The sequence below is a fragment of the Carettochelys insculpta genome, chromosome 34 (assembly GCF_033958435.1).
Source record: "Carettochelys insculpta isolate YL-2023 chromosome 34, ASM3395843v1, whole genome shotgun sequence".
NCBI lineage: Eukaryota > Metazoa > Chordata > Testudines > Carettochelyidae > Carettochelys > Carettochelys insculpta.
The window spans coordinates 294,946-312,166 of NC_134170.1; the positions used below are offsets into that span (position 1 = coordinate 294,946).

Genomic DNA, 17,221 nt, shown 5'->3' on the forward strand with positions numbered 1-17,221 from the left:
GCCGCCCCACCCCAGAGGTGGGCGCATCTCAGCCCTGGGCGAAGGGTCCCTGTGTCACCAGCCGCCCTGCCCCAGAGCTGGGAGCATCTCAGCACCAGGCGAGGGGTGCCTGTGTCACTGGCCACCCCACCACAGAGCTGGGCGCATCTCGGCGCTGGGCGAGGGGTCCTTGTGTCACCAGCTGCCCCGCCCCAGAGCTGGGCGCATCTCAGCGCCGGGTGAGGGGTCCCCGTGTCACCGGCCGCCCCGCCCCAGAGGTGGGCGCATCTCAGCACCAGGCAAGGGGTCCCTCCCCACCCAACCTCCTACTCCCACTTCTGCACCTCCCCCCTCTCGTCGTGAGCCCCCACAGAGACCCCATCTAGTCCAGGTAAATCCTCTCATAATTTATATGCAAATAAATGCATGTAACACACAGAGAAACCTAGAGAAACATGGAACTAGAAGTGTCCCAGCAACAAGTAGGAACCACGCAAGGCAATAATACACCCAAATATATGCAAATATATGCACATACACAGAAACAATATGCAACGTTATGCAGCTATAAAACCAGCCAAGTAAAACAGATGCATGTTCATCCACAGAGATTCAGTGCAAGAATGTGTTACTAGGGAGAGAAATATATAACTCACACCGCGGATATATGCATACATGTAAATGGATGCAAACTAAGTAGCGTTATGCAGCTATCAAACTAGCCATGCGAAAGTATGAATGGGGAAATCCAAGGAACCTATATAAACAGGAGCACATGGAGTTACATGGCACAAGCACATGCAGATCTATGTAAAATTATGCACACATTGCAACTACAGGCACACAGAGCAATAGAGCCTGGGTGCCTATGCAAATAAGACACCGGAAAAATAATATAGATGTATATATGCAAATACTTATAAATACGTACATGACATGCAACTAAATTAGTGCAACACACCAAATAGATAAAATGCAAATATATGCAAATAAGGCACCTGGAATAATATGTATTGCAAATACATATAAATGTATGCAGGATATGCAAAGACATTAGTGCAACACATCACGCGGCTGCTTATGCAAATATACGCAAATAAGACACCCTGATGACTAAAGCGTATATGCAAATATATACTGATATATGCATGATATGCAAATAGGGTTAGTGCAACACGGTGAATGGATGCACAACGCCAATATATGCAAACAAGGCACCCGGAAGATTAACATATACGCAAACATATGTAAATAAGGGTGGGATACGCAACTAGACGCGTGCAACGCGGTGAAAAGGCTGCCCCATGCAAACACATGCAAATCAGGCAAACACACGAAAATACGCACGTTGTAGGCCAATCAGTGGGCGCAACACGGCGAACAGCCACGCTATGCTAATATATGCAAATACGCTCCCCTTCCACGCCCCAGGAACAGGGGCCTCCGCCGCCCACGGCCAAGCAGCGCGCTCGAGCCTCGGCCGCCCAGCCCGGCACGTGCCCGCCGCCGCCACGTGCCCGGCCAGGCGCTCGGCAGGCTGGGAAGGGAGGAGGGGGGGGGCGGGGGCGTGGCCTCCGCGCCGCTGGGCCAATGGGAGGGCGCGCGAGGGCTCGCCTGGGCGCGGGCGCGAGGGCGCGGCCGGGGGCCCGGCCAATGGGCGGGCGCGGCCGGGGGCCGGGCCAATGGGCGGGCCGCGCGGTGGCGGCGCGAGGGCGGCGGCTATAAAAGGCGGGAGGCCGGCGCGGCCGTTGCGGCGTGGGCGGGGCCGGCGGTTGGGGGGCGGGGGCGCGAGGCGGCGGCGATGCTGAGCGAGGCGGAGAGCGGGGCCGGCGCCGGGGAGAGCCCCGCGGGGGAGCCGGCCAAGCCCGGCCCGGGGGCGGCCCCTGCCGCTCCCCCACCCGCCGCGGCCCGCGGCCAGGCGGCCAAGCGCGTCCTGGGTGAGCCCGGCCGGGGGTGGGAGGGGCCAACTGGTAGTGGTGGGCGGGGCCAGGTGGGTCATGGGGGCGGGGCTTAGACAGGAGGTGTGGTCAAGGGGCGGGGCTTGTGGGGTGGGGGCTTGGGAAGGAGGTGTGACCAAGGGGCAGGGGCTTGGGTGGGGCGGGGCCAGGTGGGTCATAGGGGCGGGGCTTAGACAGGAGGTGTGGTCAAGGGGCGGGGCTTGTGGGGTGGGGGGGGCCAGTTGCCCCATGGGGGTGGGGGCTTGGGAAGGAGGTGTGACCAAGGAGTGGGGCTTGGTGTGGTGTGGGGGGGCCAGTTGGGTCCTGGGGGTGGGGGCTTGGGAAGGAGGTGTGACTAAGGGGCGGGGCTTGGGTGGGGCGGGGCCAGTTGGGTCATGGGGGCGGGGCTTAGACAGGAAGTGTGAGCAAGGGGTGAGGCTTGGTGTGGTGGGAGGGGCCAGTTGGGTCATGGTGGTGGGGGCTTGGGAAGGAGGTGTGACCAAGGGGTGGGGCTTGGGTGGGGCGGGGCTGGGTGGGGGGCTTAGACAGGAGGTGTGACCAAAGGGCGGAGCTTGGTGTGGTGGGGGGGCCGGTGGGGGTTTGGGAAGGAGGTCTGACCAAGGGGCGGGGCTTGGTGTGGTGGGAGGGGCCAAGTGGGTCCTGGGGGTGGGGGCTTGGGAAGGAGGTGTGAGCAAGGGGCGGGGCTTGGTGTGGTGTGGGGGGCCCAGTGGGTCCTGGGGGTGGGGGCTTGGGAAGGAGGTGTGAGCAAGGTGGTGGGGGAGCTTTGGGTGGAGGGTGGTGCCAAAGGGGGTTTGGGGGTGGGGCAGGGCTTGGGGTGGTGGACTGGGCCAAGGGGGTCCTGGGGAGGGGCCAAATGGGTCCTGGGGGCAGGGCTTGGGGTGGTGGGAGGGGCTAAGCTGTCCTGGTGGGTGGGGCTTGGAAAGGAGGCATGGCCAAGGGGTAGTGGTTGGGGTGGTGGATGGGGCCAAGTGGGTCCTGGGCATGGGGCTTGGGGTGGTGGGAGGGGCCAAGTGGGGCCTGGGGGCAGGATTGAAAAGGAGGTGTGCCCAAGGGGCAGGGCTTGGATTGGAGGGGGGAGAGGACAGGTCCAAGTGGGATCTGGAGGTGGGGCTTGGACAGGAAATATCCCCAAGGGAGGGGCTTGGAGGGGAGGGTGGGGCCAAGTGGGTCCTGGGGGTGGGGCCAAGGTGCAGGGCTTGGAGGGGAGGGAGGGTCCAAGTGGGTCCTGGAGATGGACCTTGGAAAGGGGGCAGGGCTTGGGGTGGAGGGTGGAGCCAAGTGGCTTCTGAAGGTGGGGCTTGGGGTGGTGGGAGGAGCCAAATGGGTCCTGGGGGTGGGGCTTGGGGAGGAGGTGGGCCCAAGAGGGCAGGTCTTGGAGTGGAGGGTGGGGTGAACAGGGATCTGGAGGTGGAGTTTGGGGTGATGGGAGGGGCCAAGTGGGTCCGGGGTGGGGCTTAGAAGGGAGGTGTGGCCAAGGGGTGGGGCTTGGAGTAGGGGGTGGGGCCAAGTGGCTTCTAGAAGTGAGGCTTGGGGTGGGGTCATGGGGGTGAGGCTTGGGGTGGAGGGTGGGCCCACATGGGTTCTGGAGGTGCGGCTTGGGGTGGTGTGGGGCTTGGGAAGCCGAGCATGTTGGGGGGGCTGAGCAGTGTGGTGTCCCTGCCTCGGGGCTGGCCCTACAGCCGTGCTTCAGGGGCTGCCTGATGGGTAACCTCTCTGCTTTCTTCCCTGGGGCTCCATCCACAGCAACCCAAGTGCTGGGTACGGTGAAGTGGTTCAACGTCCGTAATGGATACGGCTTTATTAACAGGTCAGGCGTAGGGCTGGGGGGGTTGGGATAGAGTGGGGGGGGCTGGGGGTGCCTGGTTCTTGCGGGGGGGGGGGGGCAGGGCCACGGCAGTTGGGGTAGAGCAGGAGGGGCTGGGGGTGCCCGGTTCTGGGGAAGCTACACCTACACTACAAGATAGTATCACCTTGGAAGGCGTTAGCTCAATTTCTTGAGCCCTAATACTGGTAAGAAATCGATATTATGGGATGGGGGTAGCATCAATTTCCAACAAAGGCCCTTGTGGCAGCGCCATGTCTTTGATTCACATTTATTGGCCTCTAGAAGTGCCCTGGGTGTATCCCACCGAGCCAGCGTCTTTGCAGTGCAGGGAACCCAGTGAGGGCTGAAGGGATTCGAACATGAAACACCCCCGCCCCCCACCCCAGGCAACTGGGGTTAAGGCACAGTGAGCTCGGTACCCCCAATGCACTGCTCACGCTGTCAGACTTGCCTAGGGCAATGGGGGTGCAGGAACCCGCCGTGGAAAACCTGGGGCTTAAGTTGCAAGAAGGTTTGTGGACACTGAAATTCAAATTCATAAGAGCAAGGTTTAAAAAAACTGAATTTAATTGACTATCTCAGGGTGTAGACGTGGTCTAAGCAAATTAATCAAACCCAAGGCCCCTCTTTGGCGCCTTAAATGAGTTAGCTGAGGGGAGGACGTGTTCCCACGCTAACAGGGATGTGTCTCTGACAGCGCCAAGGTCCGGGGAGATGTGCTCTCTGCTGCTGGAAGGGTTATGCTAGCCAGATGCTAAACCCTACCCGAGTTAATCTGGAAATCATGAGCCGTTGCTTCCTCGGCCAAGTGGCGATCCCCAAAGCAGGCCTGCTTGAAGGAGGGTTCAGCTGGTTTCAAGCCCTCCATTTGGGCTCTTGACCTAAAAAGCTTCCGTCTTACTGCGTGTCTGCCCAAAAGAGGGCTCTACTCTTCAGTGGTTAGGCCTCAGTTGGGGTATTGCGTCCAGTTCAAGAATGATGGGGAGGAATCGGAGAGGGTCCAGAAAAGAGCAACAAGAACGATCAGAGGTCTAGAGGATCTGAGCTCTGAAGAAAGGCTGAAAGAACTGGGCTTGTTTAGTTTGGAAAAGAGAAGATTATGGGGGGACAGGAGAGCGGTTTTCAGGGATCTAAAAGGGGTGTCCGAAGGAGGAGGGAGGAAAACGTGTTCCTCTTGGCCTCTGAGAACAGAACAAGAAGCAACGGGCTTAACCTCCTTGCTGCAGGTTTAGGTTGGACGTTAGGAGAAGTTCCGACCTGTCAGGGTGTTCAAACACTGGAATAAGTTGCCTGGGGAGGTAGCTCTTAAATATCTTCAGCGATGGAGATCCCACAAGTTAGACAAACGTCTGTCAGGGATGGTCCAGGCAGACCTCAGCCCTGCCGTGAGGGCAGGGGGCTGGACTTGATGGCCTCTTGAGCTCCCTTCCAGTCCTAGTACTCTATAAAGAGTATCCAGTTCTCAGTGGGGCCAGCACCCAGCGAGTTGCCTCTGTGGACAGGCATAACGCTGCAGCATGGACTCCCCCCTCCTGCCACTGAAGGGGCTTCTCGGTCAGTGTAGGTAGCTGTGCCTCTTGGGGGTAGTAGCTAGCTCCTGGGAGGACCTCCCTGTTGCCGTTGTTGGGCCTACACCAGGGTGAGGTTTGCTTAACTACAGCAGCGCTGTTTTCACAGCCCTCGGCGCCAGAGCTGGCTCGACCTATGGTTTAGGTGTAGATTTGAGATCTTATGCGCCAGGCCTCTTCCAAGCACTAATGCCGTAAGCGGGGGACTTTGCTGGTGCTCTCAGCCTTGCCATGGGACACCGAGCTGCAGTCAGGAGCACTGGAAGCATTGACGAAGGCTTTCTAGCACCATGAAGTCCCCTCTGATCCGTTCTCTGCTCTAATGTGCTTCCGCCGGGCACTGAGACGGGATGAGGGGAGGGCAGTCTGGGCTGGGGCAGTGAGCACTGAATGAGGGGGTGTAAGGTTACACAGGGCCTGCGTGGCGATCCGTGCAGGCCACAGCAGTGGTGTGATGCTGACTTCTCTCTGTCCCTGCAGGAACGACACCAAGGAGGATGTCTTTGTACACCAGGTGAGGCTTCGGTCAGTTTCCTGCACAGTTCAGTAACTGGCTGGCGTGCCAGGTGGCCAGAGAGCCTTCCTTGGGCTGAGTGCAGCTGGCTACCATGGTTTTCCCATCCCTGGGAACGTGCCCTGAGAGAGAGCATGGGGGGGTTGATCTCTGGGATCGGAGGTGAAGCATGAGTTAGTCCCACATGGCTTGTGAGTCTGTGGGTCTCCGAGGCCTTGCCAGGACCAGCAGATGGGTGCTGGTGGAGCTTGGAGGCAAACAGGGTTGTGCTCTTGGTTTCTGGGTGGGCAATGACCCTGTTGGCACCTGGGTTTTGAAGGGACTTGATCTAGTTTCTTACACCATGGGCTGGGCCCTACCAAAATCACCAGTGGTGAAATCTGGCTGCTCGTGATCTTTCACTCCATGCCGGGGGTGGCCAACTGGTTAGAGACGAGCCAAAATAGCGGTGGATGGAGGGGAAAACCGCAGTCCCCTCCACCAGAGTTGGGCATCCCCTGCCCTCTACTGTACAAATGTCACAGGGGAGATGGGTCTTTCTCACACTGGGAGTTCTGACCCCCCAGCGGGGGCTCCCAGTTACTTTGTAGGCATTGCTGTACTGTCCCTCTTACATCTCAGCTGTCTTCAGAGCTGGGCAGCTGGCTAGCAGCAGCTGCTGGCCAGGAGCCCAGCTCTGAAGACGGCGCTGGCAGAAGGAAGGCTCCTATGCTGTGAAATGGTCCATACAGGGACGATGAATTTATTAGGGCCCTGCGTGGAGAAAACCATGGACGTGGTCCCCTCTCCAGGCAAAGAGCTGGGGTGGGAGGGGTTCCTTCTGTGCAGCCTGTTGGAAATCTGCCCATCTCCTGGGGCAAGCTGAAACCCCCCCCCCCACGCCCCTTTCTGCTGCCATCTCCAGACAGCAATCAAGAGGAACAACCCCCGGAAGTTCCTGCGCAGCGTTGGCGATGGGGAGACGGTGGAGTTCGACGTGGTGGAAGGAGAGAAGGTGAGGCTGAGGCTGGGCTGCTGCGTGGGGAGGCGCCAGCAAAGATCTCACGGGGTCTGTTCCCCCCGTCCCCGCCGCCGCCACCCCCCGTCTCAGGGCTTGTCCCATCTGTTGCAGGGCGCCGAGGCAGCCAACGTCACCGGCCCGGGTGGCGTGCCGGTGAAAGGCAGCCGCTACGCCCCCAACCGCCGCCGCTTCCGCAGATTCATCCCCCGGCCCCGGCAGGCCCAGCAGCTGCCGCCGCAGGAGGCCGCCAGAACAGAAGGGGCCGCCGAGCCGGCCGGCGAGGGGGAGAGAGCTGACGACATGCAGCAGCTACCCCGCCGCCGCCGGCCTCCCCCCTTCTTCTTCCGTCGGAGATTCGTGCGAGGCCCACGGCCTCCGACCCAGCAGCAAGCTCCCCCGGCACAGGTGAGGGCTGGGAGAGCAGCTTGGCACTGGGGGATAGTAGATGAAGTATTAATCAAGGTTCCTGGTACTAGCTTAGCTCCCCCGGCTCGGTGGGGCGCCATCCCGGGCACCATAACAGTTGCGTTCTTCCTAGGGCATGGAAGGCCCAGAACCTAAAGAAGCCCCCCAGCCAGAGGGAGACCAGCAGCAGCCCGTGCAGGCTGTGGGGAGAGCGCCAGCCCCTCGCTTCCGGCCCAGATACCGCAGGTAACGCGCAGAGGCCCAGCTCGTGCAGCCAGTGGGACACCTGGCAAGCAGGAAGCGGAGAGCAACTGGCCCCTTGCCCATTGGGGGTTGGAGGGGGGGTCCCTGAGGTCTCAAATGAGGCAGTTGCTTTCTGGCTCTAAATCAGGCCTGGCCCGTAAATGGAGTGGGCTCCCCATAACCAAGGGAGGGGAGTTGGCGCTGGCCTGGGACACCCACAGCCGCAAAGAGGCGAGCGGAATATTGTTGTGTGCGGGTCAGAGGCGCTGTGGGCTCTGAAGAGAGCCCTTCCCAGCACCCCTTACACTCCAGCAAACCGGGCTCCCATCCTGGTGCTGCCCTAGCAGGGGATTGAACCGAAGGCTGCGGCACTGCTTGATTGCACGCTCCTCGGGCAGCTAACGGCAGCCCCCTCCCACGCTGGACCCAACCCGGAGCCCAGAAGGCCCACAAAACATACTAACTGTGGGCTGCTGTATGAGGGGCATATTTCCTTTTGTCTTGTTTAGGGGTCACTGGCCCCCACCCCCAAAGGTCTCCCTCCCCTGCCATAGGGAATGGGCGTGAGGTGCCAGACTACAACTCCCATGATGCACCATAGTCCTCTGGGCCAGGCAGTGCATTATGGGAGTTGTAGTTTGTGTCAGCCAGTCATTCCCATCTGTGGAGTAGAGGCCTTGGCTGAACTACAACTCCCATGATGCACTATAACCCTTCAGGTAGGGCAGTGCATTATGGGAGATGTAGTTTCTGCCAAGGCCTCCACCCCATTGAGGGGAATGGCAACCTGCAGGGGTTCTGACGAGGCCGGGGGAGGCTGTTCTCGGGGGGGGGGGGGGGGGGGGGGGGGTGGCGGGAGGCAGGATGAGGAGTGATGGGCTCATGTCGGGGTGGGGGTTGGAGATGAGGAAAAACTCTTCCCCCCAGGAGGGCGATGAGGCACTGGGACGGGTTCCCCAGAGTGGTGGGGGGGATCTCCAGCCCTAGAGGTGGAGCTCGGTTGCTCCTGCTCTGGGCAGGGGGCCAGACCCGATGACCTCCTGAGGCCCCGTCCCATCCTGGGATTCTGTGGTTCTCTGGGGGTCCGGTCCAACCAGCTGAGGCTTCGTAGACTGTGGCCAGCTCCTAACCCTCTTGCACCCTGATCCAGACCCTTCCGCCCCCGCCCGCCGCAACAGCTCACCACCGAAGGAGGCGACGGGGAGACCAAAGTGGCGCAAGCCCCGGCAGACGGCATCCGTCCCGAGCCCCAGCGCCAGCGCAACCGGCCTTACTTCCAGCGCAGACGGCAGCAGGCCGGCGCCCGGCCGGCCGGGGCAGAGGTGAGAGCCGAGAGCATCCGTGCCTGCAGGAAAGCTGGCCAGCACACCATCCAGAGACTCAAGCTCAAATCCTGCCTCAGTTTCCCTCACATTGCATCCGTAGCACTGGCCTCCTTGTGGGAGCCTTTCCCCTCCACCTTAAACTAGCGACGCCCTCGGGTGCTACAGCCAGGGGGCAGAGAGTGACCTAGTGAAGGTTGAACTGCCAGGATCAGAGGCTTTTCCATTTTAGCAGAAGTATCTCAGCCTGGTCGCTGAGGCTGGCACCAACCACGGGGCAGATTGCTTGGCCGCTGTTCACGAGCTCACTAGAGAACTTTCTCCCCTGCCCTGGGCTGCAGCCATAGCTGCTCAAGGAAACAAACGCGAGGTTGGGCCCCTCTGGCACAGCCCCAAGGTAGGTGGCTCCTGGCCCTATGATAAATGGCGATGCACCTCTTTAGAGCTGGAAGGGATCTCATAGAGTCCAGGCTCCTGCCCTCTCGGTAGGACCAAGCACTGTCTCTCTGCCCCGGACCACAGGGCCACCTCAGGGACTGAACTTCCAACCTTGGGTTTAGCAGGCCAACGCTTAAACCACTGGGGTATCCCGCCTTGCTCAGCCAACACTGGACTGAAGCCCGGTTTCAGGCTTGGTTTTTGAAAGGGCTCGCGGGTCTGATTCCTGGATAGAACGGGCGTTAAACTTGCTTAAAGCACGTTCTTAGTGGCAGGTGGAGGGAGCAGGGACATGAAGCCATCGAGAGACAGAGAATTCCTGGCTTCTCTTCTGGACTGGAAGCCAAAGGCAGCTCCCCGGCCCCAAGAAAATAGGTGCTTTGTTTCCCTCATCGATTTCTCTCCTCCTGTAGGACAGGAAGCGCCTAAGTGCAGCGCAGCCTGTTGGGAAGTCCAAGTGCCCCACAGCGGAAGGGGGAAAAATCTCCCGAGATGATGGCTGGGTTACCAGGCTGGCCTGTTCTAGTCCCCAGTGTAGCTGAAATACTGGAGATGGGTTGAACCTCCCTAATCCGGCACGCACTCCTCTGGCAGCCTCCGTAATCCAGCATGGTTTTAGTTGGATGAGTGTCGGTTTATCGTGGCTGTAGCCAAGTTTCCTGTGGTCCCATACGGTTTTGTTGCCAGCTGCCAGGCCCGGCTCTGGGCTGTGATTTAGCTGTAATTTACCCCGAAACATCTTCCAAGAGCCCAGCAAGCAGCGGAAGGGTCGGCGATGCTGTTAGTGTTGACATCACGTGGGCCGGGTCCCGGAGGAGCCGGATTACAGCGGTTCACCTCGTACTTGCAATGGAAAAATCGTAGACAGGGCAAAACCTCTCGGCTCCCACAGGCTGGAAACAAACCAAGAGGAGCGGAGATTTTGCCGGGGCCGGCAATAGGGTAGCGCAGAAAGCCGCAGCTGGTGGGCTTAGATGTACCTCTGAGCCAGAGCCTGCCCCGGTATCCTCCCAGCCCCCTTAACCCTCTTCCCCACCAAGCCAAAATCCTGCCCTGCCCAGATCACAACCCCCTCTGTAGAAAACCACAGTCCTCGGCCACCTCGCAAACTCCTGGTTCCACAGCATAATCTGCCTGGCTTTGGCTCCGCTCGTGTTAAGGTGTTTTCCCTGCCGGTTCCCTACCCCCCACGCCAGGAGGCACGAGCCTCGAATGCCAGCGCAAGGAGAGTTCTGTCCCCGGTCGGCTTTGGCCAGGCCGGGCCCGCTGGTTACTGAAATACCGTCTGTTCTCTCCCCTGCAGCCTGTCGTTGCCGCCCCCAGAGACCAGCCTGCTGCCGGGGGGGACACCCCGGCTACCAGCCCCCCAGCCACCACGCAGGAGCCAGCGGTGGAAGCCAGCAAACCTGCTGTCCTGCCGCCGGAGGGTCCCTCCCAGCCGCCGCCCGAGAGCCAGCGACAGCTTGTGGATGTAGGTCGGGGACTGGGGGCGCAAGGCAGTCTCTGGATTCTCACCAGCTCGGGGGGGTGGCTTCTGGCACTTCCTGGATCCCCCCTCCCCCCCCCCCCCCCCCCGGCACGCGCTGATGTGGGCATCTTGCCCCCAGCTGCAGGGTGTGGTGAGAGGTTAAATTAAAAAAAAACCCAAGGCCTTGGGCTGGGTGAAACCAGATCTGCCAACTGTCCTGGCAGGCTGCCCCCGGGGACTGGCATACCCAGGTGTGAGTCACTGGCAGCAGGGTTACAAGCCAGCCCGGCGGGGGGACGGCAGCTTCTCAGCCAGATCTGCACCGAGCTCGTGCTTCTGCCACCAGAGGGCTCTGGACGACGGAGCGTGGTATGAGCCGGCCTTCGAGGGGCTCTGAGATCGGGCGCTAACCTGGGCTTTCTCTCTGCAGACTTCGACGCCTGAGCCCGGGGAGAGCCCCCTCCAGTCCTGCTGGCGTAATGACCCTGCACGCGGTGAGGGGAGGCAGAGCCGCCAGCGGGTAAGAGGAGGCCTGAGCTCTGAGAGGGGTTAGACGCCAGTGGTGGAGCAGGGCTAGTCATCCAGCTGGCCCCCGCATGAGGGCTGCTGGCCCAGCTCTCAACCAGCTACTGCCTGGCCACTGGCATAACCTCCCGCACCCCCCGTCATCTGCGTTCTCATTTTCCTGGGGTCCCCTCTCCTGACGTGACCAGCTGTCCTCTCTCCCTTAGGTGTCCACCTTGCCTGTATCCCCCATTACCTGACACTGCAGACACCCCCAAACTCCACCTGGTCCCCCGTTCCTCGCTGCTGATCAAAGCCAAGAATACGAACCCCTGGAGGGGAGCGGAACAATCTTTCAGTTTAAAAAAAAAAAAAAAAAGACTTTTTGAGGGGCTAGTCCCCCCCCCCCCCCCTTCCGCAGCTTCCCAGTTCAAAGAGAAACTGGCTGTTGGAACCTGAGTTCATAGCCTTGCCTCCCCCGGATTTCTTCTGGAAGAGCATTTTTTTTTTGGCGAATGTTCGTGTGCGGTTTGGGTGTCAGTAAAAAATGTGCACAGATTCTGCAGTCACTGGGTCTTTCCTGCGGAGGCGGGGAAAGGGGGGGTCTCTCCTGTAGCCCCTCCGCCTTAGAGGTTGGCGGTAGTGTGGGGATTGAAGCTGCTCTCCTGGGTGCGGTGGAGGGGCTTGGTTGTAGCTCACGCCTCCCATACGTTCAGGCCTTTAAGTTTTCCTCCCTCAAGGGCTCAGCAGCCAGGGCTGGGAGCCCACCTCCTTGTCTCCAGGAGAGACAGCAAGATCTGACTCTTGCTGTAAGGTGATACCTTACAATGCTGTGGACAGCAGCTCATGTTCTTGGGATGCTCAGACCCTGTGTCTCCCCACTGTGGTGGGAAGAAGTACCCCCTGGCCTTACCACCGTGCTGTGGTCAGATCATCCCTCTCACAGCAGTCACCAGGGCTTTTAAGGGGCCAACCTAAAGAGATTTGGGCTCAGTTAAGATCCTGCCACTTAACCCAAACTCCCCTGAGATGGAGTCCAGCTGGGCCTCTCTACTGATGGAAGGGAAGTCATGGAGCTGGTTGGAACAGACAACTCCACCCTTGTTGGGGGGAGTGTGATTCGTTCAAATGCCCCTTGGAAGTCCAGGTGGGCTTCTGCTAATCTGCCCCACAAGCCAGGAGAAATGCACAGGCTCCAGGAGCTGGCGGGAGAACGGGCTTCCTTGCAGCCAAGCCCCTGTTCAACGTGGTGCTCCCAGAAACCAGCTGAGACTTGAATTCAAGCGCTTCCCCCTCCCGAATAAAAGTTTCAAATCGGACAATCCTCAAAGGGGCTGGAAAACAACTTCCAAGTCTTTCAGCTCCGAGTTAGGTGAAAAATATCCCCCTTAAACTTCAAAATGCACTTGATTGACTTCTAACTGAGCAAAGATCAGACAATTCAGGACCTAATTTACACCCTAGCCCCTTGCATGGCTGCGCTCTCAGCAGGGCAGGCCTGTTTCTAATGCTGTCGGCTCTAGCGGAGTCTTAACTTCGTGGGGAAGAGGTTGCAGCCAGCTCATGGCATTAGTGGCATTGCTGGGGTCACGCCCCTGCCAGCCCCTGGGCTGTCTGCATTTCTGGTAGAATCCTAGAACTGGAAGGGACCTTGAGGCCATCCAGTCCAGCCCCAATGGCAGGGCCAAGTACTGGCTAAACCAGCCCTGATGGACATTTCATCAAACCTGTTCTTAAATATCTCCAGCAATAGGGATCCCACAACCTCCCCAGGCAATTTTTCAACCACTCTCATGTCTTCCCTTCAATTTTCTCTTTTCCAAACTGAACAAGCCCAATTCTTTCAGCCTTTCTTCATAGGTCACATTCTCGAGACCTTTGATCGTTCTTGTCGCTCTTTTCTGGACCCCCTCTAATTTCTCCACATCTTTCTTGAACTGTGGTGCCCAGAACTGGACGCAACACTCCAGCTGAGGCCTCACCAGCACAGAGTAGAGCAGAAGAATGATTTCTCGTGTCTTGTTCACAACACAGCTGTTAATGCATCCCAGAATCTGGTTTGCTTTTTTTTGCAACAGCATAAATATCAGCATTTCTTTTGCAGGGTGTGAGCTGTCTCCTTATAGCTTCTGTGCTCCACCCTGAAACAAGATCTCCTACGATCCTGGGAAGTGATAGCCCCTAGGTAGGCCATGGAGATGTAATCCACATGTCTGCTTGCCCTGCTGGGCCTGGAGGAAGGGAAATGTAATCGGCATTCCTGGGCTTCCTCTCACCTACTTCCTACTCAGCTGGAGGGACTTTGGGGGCAATAATTGATTTTTAACCCTAGTTAATCTCCAGTTTAGCTCAACAGTGCAAATTTTGACTTTTTTTTTTCCCAAGTAACTTTGGTGGGAAGTGAGCTGTACAGCCTGTGGCATTACAGCTGCTTAAAATCGACTTCTGAGCCCTGGGGTGGAGACCAGTTTTGAAATCGACCAGAAGTAGAGCTTAAGTACCTCCAAGCAGAGCGACTGTTTCTGAAAGAGGGAAGAGCTGGGAGTAACAAACAAGGTTGATGGGGTCAAGGAGCTAAGCCCCTAAACTCTGCTTTTCATCTCAGAAGTGTCTCTACTAAAGGTTCTGACAAGGGGTGATGTATCTCCCCAGGGGGAAGTGTCCCTCAACCCAGCTTTGTTTGGGGAGCAGTCTTGAGTCCAGCCCAACCTGGGACCTCCCCAACTTTGTCAGATCGGAGCTGTGGTCCCATTCGCAGAAATGGTGCTGGCCATGTTAAATGGTCCCTTGTTCTCCTGGCAGGATGAGCCTCAGATGGTCCCTGCCAGATCTGTCAAAGCTGCTCTGAACCATCTCCAGGGATGGAGGTCCCATAAGCACCCAGGGTGACGTAAGGGGGGGCACGTACTCTTAACCACACGTTGCTTCCTGATGGCTGCACCTTTTAACCAGGTCCCTTCTGCCGTGGGGTGTAACCGTGCCATAGAATTGACTACGGCTGGAGCCAGCATTGCTTGGGTCTGTCCAGCTTGTTGCGGGGAGGGGGGGGTGTAGCTTTGAGTTCTGTGACCTCCAGCTGGGGGTGAGATCTGAGTTGGAGGGCACCTGCCACCTGTTCCTCAGGCTATAGGGCAGCCCTGCAGGTGCTGGATTCAGCTTCCAGCTGTGCCCTATAGTCTGCAAGGGGCTAGAGGAGGGGGTATTTTTGGGGTGGGAGTAGGGCTATGCTGCTTACTCACCCCTGGGCCTGATCCCCCCCCCCCCAGAGCACAAGATGGAGGGGTAGGGGGCTCCCCCCAGCAGGTTCAGGCAGGGCCAAGGGCGGGGGGGGAGGCAGAGCTTTGTTCCCACTGGCCCCTCTCCTCATGCTATGGCTGCTCCCCGTGGCCACGTTGTCATATGTGGTCCCTCTTCTTCGCCCCCTCCCTTCCTGCTTGATGGACAACACTCCCGTTCCCGGCACATCCCATTGTCCTGGCACAACCCCACCCGGACCTCACTTCCAGGTCCACTCAGAGGAAGTCGCAGGCCCAACTCAACCCTTTAGGAGTTCTTGAACAGATGGACTTAGACGCCCCTGTAAAACACACCCAAATGAGCAGAGCGACCTGCAGCTGTTTGGGTCCTTAATTGAGTTTCTTTGTTAATAAAAAGCACCGGGGCCGTGTTTTGTTTAAATGACTGCGTTTTTCAAAGAACAGGAAATGAGCGTGAAGTCCAGGGCTCGTCTGCTCCCTTCACCCCTCTCACCCAAGGGTAGCAACAGGAGTACTTCTGCTCGGTTTCCGACACAGGGGAACAGCTCCTGGAGAAGTTCCCCCTCCTCAATGTGGATTTCAGCCTTCCCCTAGGGCACCTGGGGGGCTGAGGCAGCCCTGGAGGGGAAGAGAGGCGATTGTCTCCTTGCTGTATGGTTTTTGGAGAAACAGTCCCCTTCTGGGCCCATCCCCTTTTCCGGGCCCAACCGTGCTCTTACCCTGCTGTAAGTTACGAGGAAGCTGCCTTCCAGCTTCGGTGCACTCGACCTAGGAGGCTGGCGGAAGGCTGTAGATGTGCCTTGGGTTGGCAAATGACAAAGCTAAGACACGTTTGCAGGGAGGTTGGAAAAGTTTTGCAAGTCAAACCACGTTGGGCCTTTCTGATACGTAGCCACTCTTTTCTTATCACCCAGCTTAACCTCCCTGGGTGCTTGGCACCAGCTAACGCTGCTTTCCTGCACTGCCGCAGGTCCTATTACAGGTGGGAAACGTGCCAGCGCCACCCTGTTAGCTGGAAGCCTAAAAATAGGCATTTGGGCCTTGGTTTCTTCTTGCCTGGGTCCTCGTGACTTTGCTGCTGTTGCCCGAGTCAGGCTGGCTGGAAATCTGCCTGCTGCTCTAATCATCAGCGTATTTAATGTGTTTTAAGTCAGCCGCGTGCTACTCTAAACACAAGTTGATTGACTGGCCTTGCCCACCCAGGGCAGAAGAAGCTGGTGGTGTTAGCAGGGGGTGAGAAGTGTCCTAACTCAAAGCACAGCTGGGAGCTGGGGGGCAGGTCCCCTCAAAAGATGGTGGCCATGACACAGGCGTGATGCCCTGAATGCGTAAATTAAACCTTCTTGAATTAAGGTGACCATGAGCCTAGTTAACCTCGGGCGAGGAAGACACAAAAGGGGAAGGCCTTGGACAACAGGGGTGCTCCTGGAGTCGGCTAGAAGCTTTGTCCCCAGACAGAGTGAAGCAGAGGAGACTTGTAGGTGACCTAGGCTCCGCTCAGAGGACAAGGGTTTAGTGGTGGTAGAATTCAGGTTAATTCCTCAAGGTTTCATGGAATGCTAGAACTGGAAGGGACCTGTCCTCACAGCAGGACCAAGCAGGTGGACCATCCCTGATGGATGTCTGTCTCATGTGTTCTTCAATACCGCCGGTGATGGAGATCCCACAACTTCCCCAGGCAATTAATTCCAGTGTTTAACTCCTCCTGACAGTTAGGAAGGTTTTTCTGATGTCCAACCTTAACCTCCCTCACTGTAGTTAAAGCCCATGGGCGTTTGCATTCTCCCCAGAGGCCCAGGAGAACCATTTTCCTTTCTTCTACTCGTAACCCTCTTTGAGGTACTTGAAAACCACTATCCCGTCCCCTCTATCATCTCTTTCCCCTACTACACATGCCCAGTTCTTTCCCTCCTCGCTCACGTTCTCCAGGACTCTCATCCTTCTTTTATTAGAAACCGAAATGTTTGTGCCAACGCGAGAGGGGATGAAGCGGCTTGAACAGGAAAAGCAGCCTGAGGCAACGTTTGAAGTCTGTTTAGACCGGTGCATCTGAAGTGCCTTTCTTAGGCATTACATGCAAATTCTTCCTCCAGCAGCCAACCTTTTGAAGCTACGCCCTGGGCAGGACAAGGAAATTCCAGGGCCGGGCCCCCACTGGGTGTAAAACAATGGATTAAACCCAGCAGGAAGCACAGACTCTTTTCTGAGCTGAGGCAATGACAAGTCATAACTCTGTTTAAGGAGCGACGAACTCTTGGAAAAAAACTTATTAGCACGGGCGGGTTCTGGTGCTATCTTTAATGCATTTTTCAACAGAACTGGGTGGCACCTTATAACCGTCCCCAGCCCTCTGGGAAGGAAAAGGAAAACCTCTCTCTTAAGGAAGACCAGCTTTGCTGGGACCAACGGTATGAGAAATGGCCATGTGATGTAGTGAGGGACGGGTGTGTGTCTCACACAGGGTGTGTGGCTCCTGCTGAGGGTAACTGAGGCAACCAGGTGACACCTCTGGGCTGCAGACAAAGGAGGAGGTGGAGCCTGAGGGGTTTGAATTGGAACTGGGAGTTGGAAGCAGTGAGAGAGACAAAGGAGGGGGCCAGGCCCCAGCTCCGGGGGCCTCCTCACCCCAGCATGGATTGGCCTAGATGTCTCTGCCAGCTGCACTGACTCCTCTGTACGACCCTGTGCCCCTGTCGGCTAATAAACCCGCTGTTCTCCTGCCGAGCGAGAGTCACTCCTG

At 58.0% G+C, this 17,221-nt stretch overlaps 1 protein-coding gene across 1 annotated transcript; it reads left to right on the forward strand.

The window, feature by feature from the left end:
- The first annotated feature begins 1,574 nt into the window (after window positions 1–1,574).
- Window positions 1,575–12,122, forward strand: YBX2 (Y-box binding protein 2). Its single transcript, XM_074983052.1, has 10 exons — window positions 1,575–1,916; window positions 3,681–3,744; window positions 5,811–5,844; window positions 6,749–6,838; window positions 6,956–7,249; window positions 7,383–7,495; window positions 8,643–8,814; window positions 10,556–10,723; window positions 11,151–11,240; window positions 11,452–12,122. The coding sequence occupies exons 1-10, from the start codon at window positions 1,781–1,783 to the stop codon at window positions 11,482–11,484; spliced, it is 1,194 nt and encodes a 397-aa protein (XP_074839153.1). The 5' UTR covers window positions 1,575–1,780; the 3' UTR covers window positions 11,485–12,122.
- Window positions 12,123–17,221: the final 5,099 nt, after the last annotated feature.

Excerpts from the sequence above, each read along its gene's own strand:
- YBX2 (XM_074983052.1), top strand. The coding sequence starts at position 1,781 with ATGCTGAGCGAGGCGGAGAGCGGGGCCGGCGCCGGGGAGAGCCCCGCG. Across the intron at positions 8,815-10,555 it reads CCCGGCCGGCCGGGGCAGAG|CCTGTCGTTGCCGCCCCCAG; the intron begins GTGAGAGCCGAG and ends TCTCCCCTGCAG. Across the intron at positions 11,241-11,451 it reads GGAGGCAGAGCCGCCAGCGG|GTGTCCACCTTGCCTGTATC; the intron begins GTAAGAGGAGGC and ends TCTCTCCCTTAG.